This window comes from Nothoprocta perdicaria, unplaced genomic scaffold (genome assembly GCF_003342845.1).
Source record: "Nothoprocta perdicaria isolate Ctin4 unplaced genomic scaffold, notPer1 scaffold_372, whole genome shotgun sequence".
NCBI lineage: Eukaryota > Metazoa > Chordata > Aves > Tinamiformes > Tinamidae > Nothoprocta > Nothoprocta perdicaria.
Window position 1 is genome coordinate 504,790 of NW_020455613.1, and position 10,615 is coordinate 515,404.

Consider the following 10,615-nt stretch of genomic DNA (forward strand, 5'->3'; position numbering starts at 1 on the left):
GGGGCCGTCCTGGGTGGGGGTGGGGGGAACTTGCCTTTTCTTTACCCTTTTCTTAACTCTTTTTGTAAAATCCATGCCCGCCCGCCCCCTCCCAGCCCCTCGGAGCGACTTAACAAGTTTTCACGCTTCGCTAAGGAAGTTGCGGCCGCGGCTCGGGGGGGCGGCGGGAGGGTTCCCCCCCGTGCGCGGGGGTCGCGGCAGGGAAGGGGCGGGGGGCAGCGGCCGCCCCGCGGGGTCCGGTACCGGCTCTGGATCCGGACCTGGTTCCGGATTCCGATCTGGTCCAGGTTCGGGTCCTGATCTTTTGGGTAATTCCTGCCGTTGGGAGCAGGAAGCCTGTGCCTGGCGGCTGGCTGTGTCTCCGGAGTGTTTCTGCTCGCCCCACTCCCTGGGCAAATCGCCCGGGGCCGCGGGACACCCGATGCTGGATTCAGGGACCAGGGGTGGGGTGGGACTCAGGACGGGGCAGCGGAACCGGGGCCGAGGCTGGGGAGCTGGTTCCGAGCAGCAGCGGGGCCGGTGGAGCAGGGCCTGCGGTGCCCGTGCCGGGCAGCACGTGGGGTCACGGTGCAACAAAGGTCCTTCCCCGCGGGCTCCGACTGCCGGCGCAGGGAGGGCCGTTCCCAGGGATGCGCCTGGACCGGTGCTCCCTGGGCTTGCAAGGGGCCCCTGGGTTGGGAGAGACGCAGTCGGGCTGTGCCTGGGGACCTGGATATCGAGGGGGTGCAGGCTGCAGTGGGGAGCACTTGCCCCCCCCCATGGATGCCCAGCACTCCCCAGCGCTGCTGCTCGGTCTGATCCATCGGCCGCTGCTGGCTGCACGAGCCCCTGTCCCAGGGTCATGGCCCTCTGGGACCAGGATCAGGCCGGGGTTTGGGGGATCCCCCCTGCACTGCTCTCCCTGGGGAAGGTCCCCAGGCCCTCGTGCTGGCCCCTGCTCAGAGCTGGGCTCCTGCCACGGCCTCTGGCTCCTGCTGCAGCAGCTGAAGGGAAAAAATAGCCTGGAGACGATGTGGACACCCTGCGATGCCCCCCAGCTGCTGCCGAGCACGGAACAGGGCTCTCCGGCTGGTGCCGAGCTTGGCCCGGGGTGGTGCTGGGTCCCTGGCCGTGGTGGCTGCTGCTGTGGCTGCGGTGGCTGGTGTCCCCAGCTGCAGCGCCTGGGTGTTAGCTGCACGACACACTGGGAGGAGGGCAAAGGGCAGGGAGCGCGGGGTGGCACATGCCAACAGGAAGCTGTGCCCTGCTGTGCCCTGCTGTGCCCTCCGGCCTTGGCACCTCCGGCCAGTCCGCGAGGAACATTGGCCATGGCCAGGGCCTGCAGTTCCTCCCGGGCTCTGCCATCTCCCTGGCTCCCTGCTTGCTTCCCATGGGAGCCCTCCAGCCGCCGGCAGGGCCTGGCCTGGGAGCTGCTCCCACCTGCCTGAGCAGGGCCCCCTGCCCGGGCAGGGCGAGCGCAGGAGCAGGAGCGGGGCCGGGCGGCGCTGGGCGGGCGGCCTCGCTCGCTGCTGACTCACGGCCACGAGCGCCCGGCGGGTCCCGCAGCCTCCACACGGTCGGTCCATCCTCTGCTTCCTTCTCCTGGGAAAGGCGTCTCCGCCGCCCTGTCCCGCGGCCACGGGGTGAGAGGGGAGCTGGGGGCGGCGGGGCTGGCAGCAGCACGTGCGGGAGGCGACGCCGGAGGCGCCGGCAGAGCGGGAGCAGGAGCAGGAAGGCGCGGGTTATGGCCCGTCCCGTGCTGCCTTTATGGCTGGGCTGGGGCCGTGGCAGCGGCGGCGTGGGCAGGGGAGCCAGTGCCAGGCGGCTGCTGGCAGCTGGACTTCGCTCTGCGAGGTGGGGCCGCCGGGCGCCTCTCTCCCAACGCCGGCAGCGCGGGGCCGCGGAAGCAGGGGCGTCCACGGGGCATCCTCTGCCCCACCTTGGATGAGCTCCCCTCCGCGCTGGGAAGGGCCTGGAGCCGGGGGCGGCAGCTGGGGCCGGGGGATGCTCGGGCTGTGCTCGGGGCTCACGCCGCTCGCCCGCAGGCGCCGGCCGAGGAAGGGAGCGCCGGGCCGGGCGCCGGGCCGCCCCCCATGGCCGCCGGCCCCCCGACGTGACGCCCGCCAAGCTGGACATCCCGCCGGAGCGCCCGCCCGCGCAGCCCGCCCGAGCCCCCGCGCCCCGCCGCGATGCCGCCACCATCACCGGTGGGTAGCGCGGGACGAGCGGGCGCCGGGGCTGCCGGGGCTCGCGGCGCGGTGGCCACGAGGTGGCAGCAGGAGCCGCGGGAGCTGCGGGGAGACGGGAGTGGGAGGGGATCCCGCAATGGGACCCCCGAGTGGGGAGCGCTGAGCAGCCCCGTAGGGCTGGGGCAGCCCCAAACCAGGCGAGGCGGCTTGGGGGTGCAGCGGGCGGTGCAGCACTAGGGTGGCACCCCTGCACCCCCATGTCAGCCGGGATCGCGGTGACGCGGCTGCCCGGCCCCCCTAGATCTGCACAGCGGCGGTGACGTCCCCGAGGTGGAGATCGTCAGCCTGCTGGGCGAGCCGCTGCCGCGCTACACGCTGCGCGCCGACTCCGTCTTCGGCTACGAGCACGACGACTGGCTGCGCGCGCCGCCGCTGCCGCCCGGCGCCGCCGCCGCCCTCACGCCCCGGCAGCTCGAGGAGACTCTGCGCTACTTCGGTGAGCGCCCGGCGCGGGCGCGACGCCTCCGCCGCAGCTAATCGGAGCTAACGGGATTGCCGGGCTGGATTTCCTCGCGCAGAACATCCCGGGCTAATTCCCGGAGCTGCTTCTGCGGAGCTGAGCCGGATGCGCAGAGGGGGAGAGATCCGTGTGGCCGGGCTGTAGCTGCCGGGTGGGAATGGGACCCGCCGTGTCATGGAGATTGCAGCGGGGGCTTTGGGGATGCCGAGCGCATCCACTGCCTCTGGAGCATGAGGCAGGGAATGGTCACTGGCAGGAGCAGCTAAGGTGATGCTGGGATACAGGGGATGATCCCTAGCTCCAGCATCCTGGGATTCAGGCACCCGGAGCTGCCTGCAATGGGCAACATCGTGGACAGCATGTGTGGCCATCATTGCAGGTCGGTTCCCAACCAGGCGCCCGCGCTGTCAGGGGGCACAGACGGGATTAGCTGCGATCCGTTGTCATCCCCGCCTTGGCCTACATGTGCAGGGGGCGGGCGCAGGATTAGGTGCTGGGGCCGGGCTGGGGAAGTGGGGCAGTAGGGACAGATGGGGCTGGCGGCTGGGCCCCCCGCCCACCCCGTCCCTTCCCCTGCTGCTGCTGCCGTGCTCGGCTGTGGGCGCAGAGCAAGGAGCGCACGGAGGCCCCTCCAGCCCCGCGGCCACGTTCCTGCCCAGCACCTGGTGCCACTGGTGGCTGCCGCCGGGGCAGGGGCCCGGGCAGCCTCATGCCCTCCCCCCTCCTAAGCTGCCCTCAGAAATAGCCCCCCGTAATCTGCTTGCGCAGAGGCACCGCGGCGGGACCTGCCCGCAGGAGCAAATCCCCCGCAGCGGATTAGGAAGAAGCAGCTCCTGCCTTTCCAGGAAGCGCCTCGTGCGAGGGGCCCAGAGCAGCTCGCGGGATGCCCGGACCCAGCCCCGGGGGAGCCGTCCGCAGTGGGACATGGGGCTTCGGGATCCCAGGCGCTGGTGCAGCTGGTGGGAGCCCCATGAGCAGATAAAGCCGTGGTTCAGTGCAAGGGGGCAGCTCTGCCACCCGCCACGGTCTGGGACTCATGCAGTAGTGACCATGAGCGCCGGGGGGTGGACATGGTGCGTTTGTCCACACTGGAGGCCTGGCCCGCCCGGTGCGCTGTGCAGGATGCACCGCCCTGCTGCCTCCCGCCTGCGGTGCCTGCGCCACAGGCTGGCAGCTCCTCTATAATTTATGGCCGTTGTTATTTATTTATCTGCTTCTGCGGGCCTGTGTGGGGTGGGGGGAACCGTGGGTGCTGCTGAGGCGTCACCCCAGCCCCTCTCCTCCGTGGAGCATGGGTGGTGACAGCAGAGGGAGACCCCGAGGTGGGCATATGGGGCCGGGTGGCCCCAGGTGAGGGGCAGGGGAGCTGAGCACCCTGCGCAAGCTGCCTTTGGGGTGAGAGTCCCCAAATCTCCCCTCACCGGGGACAGAAGCTGCTGCCTGCGCGTGGCCCCTCTGGGGCAGCCCCAGAGCTGCTGCTGCGACCCCTCGGCGGCGTCCCCGACATCAGGGCTGGGGTGCCCTCATGGGCGCCGTGTCCCCAAGAAGCCCCCGTGGTGCCCCCAGCCCCGGGCCGCCTCCGCGGCGCCCGGGGCTCGCCGTGGGCCCGGGGGCGGGCGCGGAGCGGAGCGGGGCGGCTCCCGGACCGCCCCCAGCCCCGCGCCCGCCCCCGGCCGCGGCCGCGCCGCAGGTGCGCGCGGACCCTATAAGAGGGGCCGGAGGCGGCGGCGCGGCCGGACGCGGCCCGGTTCGGCCCGGCCCGGGGTGGAGCAGCCGGACGCGGCTCCGTTCGGGTCAGTCTGGCCCGGCTGGACGCGCTCTCGCCATGGAGATCTGGAGCAGTCCTGCTGCCTATGATGAGCTGAGCGGGAGCGCGGAGCCGGGCGGCGGCACCGACCCCATTGCCCGCGAGCTGGAGGAAGGTGAGACCGGCCCCGCGCGGCTCCCTTCGGTTCGGTGCAGCCCGGCCCGGCGTGGCCTTGCTCGACTCCGGCTCCCGGGGTGTTGGGCTGTGCGGCAGCAGCTCCCGTGGGACCGCAGGGTCCGGCGTGGGTGGTGTTGGTGCCGCAGGGTCCTCAGTGGGGCAGCCCCCATCCTGCACCCCATCCCATGGGAGCTAGTGGAGGTGCTTGCGGGAGCTGCTGGCCCCTCATCCATCAGGGGCTTGGCCCAGGCCTTGCTTCCGTCTGGAACGGGTGTCCCTGCTGTGGCCGAGCCACCTGCAGTGGGGCTGCAGGTCCCCACGGGTCGGGGGTCTGTGGGGAAGCGCGCGCAGCCCCTGCGTGGGGAGGGTGCTTGGTGCATACGTGTTTGCGGGCGCCGCAGCCCCAGCGGCTCCCAGGGCTGCCGCTTGCTCCCGCCCTAACGATGCTCATGCTCTAATTACTTCCAATTATGGCTCGTCCGCCTGATGAGGCGCAGTTGGGACCCCTGCCGGGAACGGGCCCCCACCGGATAGGGATAGCCCAGCCTGGCCCCGCTGTCCCTGTGGATGCGGCAGTGGGATCTGCCCGCTTGGAGCCGGGCAGCGTGGCGGGGGCGGACGGTGGGGACATGGTCCTGGCAGCGCCCCGTGATGCCACCCGCGGCAGGGGCAACACGGTGGGGTCTGTGCCCTGGAGCTGCTCCTGCTAACCTGGTTCTTGCAGTGGGCACAGCGGTGGCTGGTGCCAGGCCCTGAGCAGAGCCAGCAGCTCCGGCAAGGGGAAAGGGGGCACGAGCCCCATGGGGCTGGGGCAGAGCGGGTGACGGGGTCCCAGGGCCTCGCGCTCGGTGTCGGCCATGTCCTGCCACGCAGCTCCAGCGCTGCCATCCGGACCCCTGTCCGGCCCTTCCTGGCAGCCACTGCGAGTGTCCTTGTCAGGATGGGTGCCTGGGGGCCACTGTCCCGGCCTTGTCCTGCTCCTCCCGATGCGACGCGCAGATCCAGCCTTGCGCCGAGCGCTCGGGATAACCCACCCGCGTCCCATCCCCTTGCTCCCGGCTGCCACAACGTGCCACGACGCTGCTGCATATGCTGGGAGCCGGGCTGAGCCCTGCGAGCGCTCGAGCCCTGCGCTCCAGCTGCGGCTGCCGTCCGCGCCGAGAAAATAGGGCAGCGCCGGCTGGGGGGATTTGGGGGAGGGCGCTTGAGACAGATTGAAGGTGACAGAGCCACGCAGCCCAGCGCCACGCGATGCCACCGATTCCTGTTGATGCCGAGTTTCGTGCCCAGCTTCTTGCTGGAGATGTCGCCTGTGATCCCGTCTCGGCCGTTTCCCTGCGCTCTCCTTCCTGCCTGCGTGCTGTCCGGAGGCCGGGCGGGCAGCGCGGGCGGGTGATGGTTTTGGAGCGAGGAGGTCAGCGCGTGGCGCCGGCGCAGGGTGGGAGTAGCGCGGTCCCCCGCTCTGCTCCGTTGCATGGAGGCTGCTGGTGCTGGGTGAATTTGGGGTGCCCACATGGAGCACCAGTGCACCCCGCAAGCCCGGTGGGGTGGTGAGGGCGGAGCAGAGGCGTGGGGCTGGTGTCTGTGCAGTGAGCTGCGTCCGTGTTCTGCACGGGCAGTGCTCAGTGGTCACCCTCACTTCCCAGTGCTGTGTGCCGAGCGGGTGAGCAGGGTCACCAAGACCTACCACGACATTGACGCTGTCACTAACCTGCTGGAAGAGGTAACGCAGGGGCCGGCGGGACGTGTGGGTGGGCGAGGGGGGCCTGGGTGACGCCGTCCTGTCCCCCACCTCCGCAGAAGGAGCGGGACCTGGAGCTGGCCGCACGCATCGGGCAGTCGCTGCTGAAGCAGAACCGGAGCCTGACGGAGCGCAACGAGCTGCTGGAGGAGCAGCTGGAGCTGGCCAAGGAGGAGGTGCTGGGAAGGGGCCGGGGGGCCGGGGGTCCCGCTGCCTGCTCGCCCTCACGCCGCGACCCCCCGCAGATCGCCCAGCTGCGCCACGAGGTCTCCATGCGCGACGACCTGCTGCACTTCTACACCACGAGCACGGAGGAGAGCGAACCGGGCTCGGCCGCGTCCACGCCGTGAGCGCTGGGCCGGGGCTGGGGGGCCGGGGGGGCCGCGTGCGGCGCCTCTCAGCTCCCCCGCGCTCCGCAGGCTGCGCCGGAGCGAGTCCTCGCCCTCGCTGCAGCACTACCTGCAGTACGACGTCCTGCAGCAGAAGCTCAAGGGCCTCGAGGAGGAGAACCAGAAGCTGCGCCTGGAGGTGAGGGGGGGCCCGACGGGGTGCACGGAGCCGCTGCGAAGGCCGCCAAAAGAGTTGGGCCAGCGGTACCCTGGGGAGGCTGGTGGCTGCACTTGGCCCCTTTCTGCTCGCCCAGGCCACCAGCATCGCCACCGAGACCTGCCAGTACGAGGAGCAGGAGCAGCAGCTGATGATTGACTGCGTGGAGCAGTTCTGTACGTGGGGGCCGGGCGGCACGCGGGGCCGGCGTGTGCGGGGGGCACCCCGGTGACGTCCCCGCCGGGTCCCCTGCAGCCGAGGCCAGCCGGCAGGTGAGCCGCCTCTCGGAGGAGCTGGCGCGCAAGGCGGAGGACACGGCGCGGCAGCAGGAGGAGATCAGCCAGCTCCTGGCGCAGGTGGTGGAGCTGCAGCACAAGTGCCGCACGGTGAGCGCCCCGGCCCCGCGCGTCCCCGTGCCCATCCCCGCGGCGGGCGGCAGCCGCGTCCTCACCGCTCGCGCCCGCAGTACGGCTCCGAGGTGGAGGAGCTCCAGCAGCACCTGGCCCTGGCCAAGGAGGTGCAGCAGCAGCTGCGGACGGAGGTGAGAGCGGCCGGGGCCACGCGGGGACACGGGAAGGACCCTGTCCCGCGCGCTGACGCGGCGCCGCCGCCGCAGCTGCGCGACCTGCAGGAGAAGTACGCGGAGTGCGGCGGGATGCTGCAGGAGGCCCGCGCCGAGGTGAAGAGCCTGCGCAGCCGCAGCCTGCCCAGCGGCGCCGTGGGCCGCTACGGAGCGCCCAGCCTGCTGCCCCTGGTGAGCCCGCGCGCCGCCGCGGCCCGCGCCGCCCGCCCGCGCCGCTCACCCGGCCCCTTCCGCAGGACTCGCTGGCGGCCGAGATCAAGGGCTCCATGCGCAAGGGCGCCGAGGGCTCCTCCTCGGACTACAGGTGAGTGCGGGGTGTGGGGAGCCCGGGGCTGGTGGGGCCGTGGTGGCACCAGCTCCATGGGCACATCCCCCCCCGCAGGAGCTGCCTGCGCGTCTTCGAGACGGTGAAGGCCGTGAACCAGGCGGCCAGGGCCCGCTCGAGCTGCGAGTCGCAGCCCTCGGGCCCGTCCTCGGCGGGGACCAGCACCCCCCACGGCAGTGGCCCCGGCCCCGCCGCAGGCGCTCGGTGAGCCCAAATCCGGGCGCTCTCCGGGGCGCTGCTCCCGCCGGGACGGAGCGGAGCCCTCGCTGACGCCAGCGCTCCGGCAGGGCCGCGGCGGCCGGAGCGGCGCTGGAGGCAGCCGTGCAGCAGCTCTCGGTGCGCCAGGAGAGCCACGCGGCCGAGCGCTCCTTCTTCGACACGGAGCGGGAGCACAAGCTGCGGCGCCTGCACGAGGCCGAGGGCTCCAGCGGCGCCCTCAGCCCCACCGGCAGCGTCGCCTCCGCCGGCTCCGGCGCCTCCGAGCTCACAGCCGCCTCTGGCTTCTCCCTGGGCTCCCTCTCCTACCTGCCTGACAAGCTGCAGATTGTGAAGCCCCTGGAAGGTGCAGGGGGAGCCCGGGGTCCTTCCCATGGTCCCAGCTATGTCCTGGCCTTCCCGTGGTCCCGCCTGGGTCCTGCGGTGCCAGCTCAGCCCCTGTGTCCCCTCCAGGCTCGGTGACGCTCCACCACTGGCAGCAGCTGGCACGGCCCGACCTGGGCGGCATCCTGGTGCCGCGGCCTGGCGTCCTCACCAAGGACTTCCGTCAGCTGGACGTGGACCTGGAGCAGGTCTACACGCTGGCCGACCTGGAGGAGGACGACGTGGACGCGGGCGCCTTCGCGCGGCTCCCGACGTCGACGCCGGCCCCGGAGCGGCGCGGCGGTGAGCGCGGGGCCGGGGGCGGCCGCCGCATGCCCCCCGCGCTGCCGCTCTGCCCCCCGCTCCGCTCCTGTCCCTCCTGCGTGTCTGTTCCCGCTGCTCCTTCTCCGCCCTCCTGCACGGCCGCAGCCCGGGGCAGCTCTGCTGAGCCCCCAGCCTGGCTGTGATGCGGGCGATCCGGGTGGGATTGCAGCCTCCTGATGCCGCCCGTGCCCCTGCTCCCTGCATGCTGGTGCCGCCTCTCCCTGGCCCCCCGCTCCCGTAACCCGCGCTCTCCTGTCCCTTCCAGTGTTCCTCTCTGTTAACAACCTCCCCCAGACCCCATCCACCTTCACCATCACCACCTGCCACGTCCTGCACCCCACCACCGAGAGCACCAGGGTGACAGCCAGGTAAGGGGGTGTCACTCTGCCTGCCCCGGCCCCACTGCCTCCCTCCCCCTTGCCACATTGAGCCTGCAGCTGGGGCCTGGGCACCCGTCCTTGCTCCCTGTGGATGTTGACAGCCCTGCCCGAGCCGGGACTAGAGCAGCACTCGTCCCATGGGTGCAGGGAGATGATTCACCTGGGAGCCGACACTCGCTTTGCCGCCTCCTTTATGTTCCCCGAGGGCCCCAGGCCAGCGCCGGAGCCGTCTCCAGGGCTGCTCCCTTTCGCTTCCCTCGTGTCTGTACCGCTTGTTCCCAGCTCTCCCCCTGCATTCCTGCCCCACCTCCCTCTTCCCTTGGCTGCCTCCCTGACCAGGAGCAGGGGTCCTGGGGGGGTCGATGGGGGTGGAGGGGGCTCCTTAAGCACTTCTAGCTCTTGCACATGTCTGGGGGGCAGCGCATGGAGCCTGGCCCCACAGTGGTGTGGGGCAGCACTAGCCCAGCCCCTGTTATTGCTGCATGCAGCCAGTGCCAGGCTCTGCAGCCTCCTTGAGGCCGGGAGGGGCTGGGGCAGGGCGGGTGCTGGGGGGCAAGGCGGGCGCCGCTGACCCCGCTGCTCTCTCCCCTGCAGCCTCCCTCCCGCGGCCGTGCCTTCTTGTGGGCCCTTTGCGGGGCTGAGCGGCGGCGCGGAGCCGCCCCGCGCCCCCACGGGCCTCGTGCCGCTGCTGCTGGCGCGGGGCATCTCGGCGGGGCGCCCGCCGGCGCCCGGCAGCATCTTCAGCCTCAACCTGGTGGCCAAGCTGCGGCGCCTGGGGCTGGACCGCGTGGTGGCCCGAGGGGAGACGTCCTACGCGCAGGGCGCGCACGGGGACGGCGCCACGTGACGGCCGGGCACCCGCGGCCGCCCCTCCTGCCGTGGGGCCCGGCGCCGGCCTCGGCACCATGGGGCCCTGCTGAGGTTTTTCTCAGGGAAAGCAGGCGGGCTCCCCGCCCCGGCTGCCTGGACGTGGAGCAGCGCCCGGCCGGGGCTGCGCGGGAGCTCCTGATGCACCAAGAACAGTTCCTGCGCCACCAGCCTCGGGACTGCGAGACACCGGACTCCACCAGCTGGAGCTGGGGCAGCCCAAGGGCTGCTTTTAAAGCAAAGTCGTGTTTTGTTGTTCAGCTGTTAAGCCCAGTAAGTAGAAAGGGGAGGAAAGGTTCCCTCCTGTGCCCTCACTCGCGTTTGTTTCGGCTGGTGCATCCCAGGCACCAGCTCTGTCCAATAAACGTGACACAGTGGAAGAGCCGCCGCCTCTGCAGCCGCCCGTCCCAGCTCCACGCACGTGGGACGGGCATTCCCGAGGACGGGAACGCCTGCAAGCTCGCGCAGCCGTCCCACGAAAGAAGGGCACGTGGGGCTGCAGCGCCCAAGGGCTTTATTGGGGGAGCCGGGGCGCGAGCGGGCGGGGCGGCGCGCTAGGCGGCCTCGCCGGCGCTGCGGCGGCCGAAGTCCATCCAGTCGGGGTAGTAGTAGTGCTCGTGCAGGGCCTCGGCGTCGGGCGGCGCGGGGCCCAGGCGCG

General features: G+C 71.8%; 1 protein-coding gene across 1 annotated transcript; it reads left to right on the forward strand.

Annotated features, from left to right (window-relative positions):
• The first annotated feature begins 1,010 nt into the window (after positions 1–1,010).
• On the forward strand, positions 1,011–9,937 carry HAP1 (huntingtin associated protein 1). Its single transcript, XM_026044608.1, has 17 exons — positions 1,011–1,071; positions 2,025–2,186; positions 2,470–2,664; positions 6,259–6,335; positions 6,413–6,529; positions 6,599–6,699; positions 6,773–6,881; positions 6,997–7,075; positions 7,155–7,285; positions 7,366–7,440; positions 7,516–7,653; positions 7,719–7,786; positions 7,868–8,011; positions 8,095–8,369; positions 8,477–8,689; positions 8,976–9,078; positions 9,685–9,937. The coding sequence occupies exons 1-17, from the start codon at positions 1,011–1,013 to the stop codon at positions 9,935–9,937; spliced, it is 2,301 nt and encodes a 766-aa protein (XP_025900393.1).
• The last annotated feature ends 678 nt before the right edge of the window (positions 9,938–10,615 follow it).

Excerpts from the sequence above, each read along its gene's own strand:
- HAP1 (XM_026044608.1), top strand. The coding sequence starts at position 1,011 with ATGTGGACACCCTGCGATGCCCCCCAGCTGCTGCCGAGCACGGAACAG. Across the intron at positions 6,336-6,412 it reads TCACTAACCTGCTGGAAGAG|AAGGAGCGGGACCTGGAGCT; the intron begins GTAACGCAGGGG and ends CCACCTCCGCAG. Across the intron at positions 7,286-7,365 it reads TGCAGCACAAGTGCCGCACG|TACGGCTCCGAGGTGGAGGA; the intron begins GTGAGCGCCCCG and ends TCGCGCCCGCAG.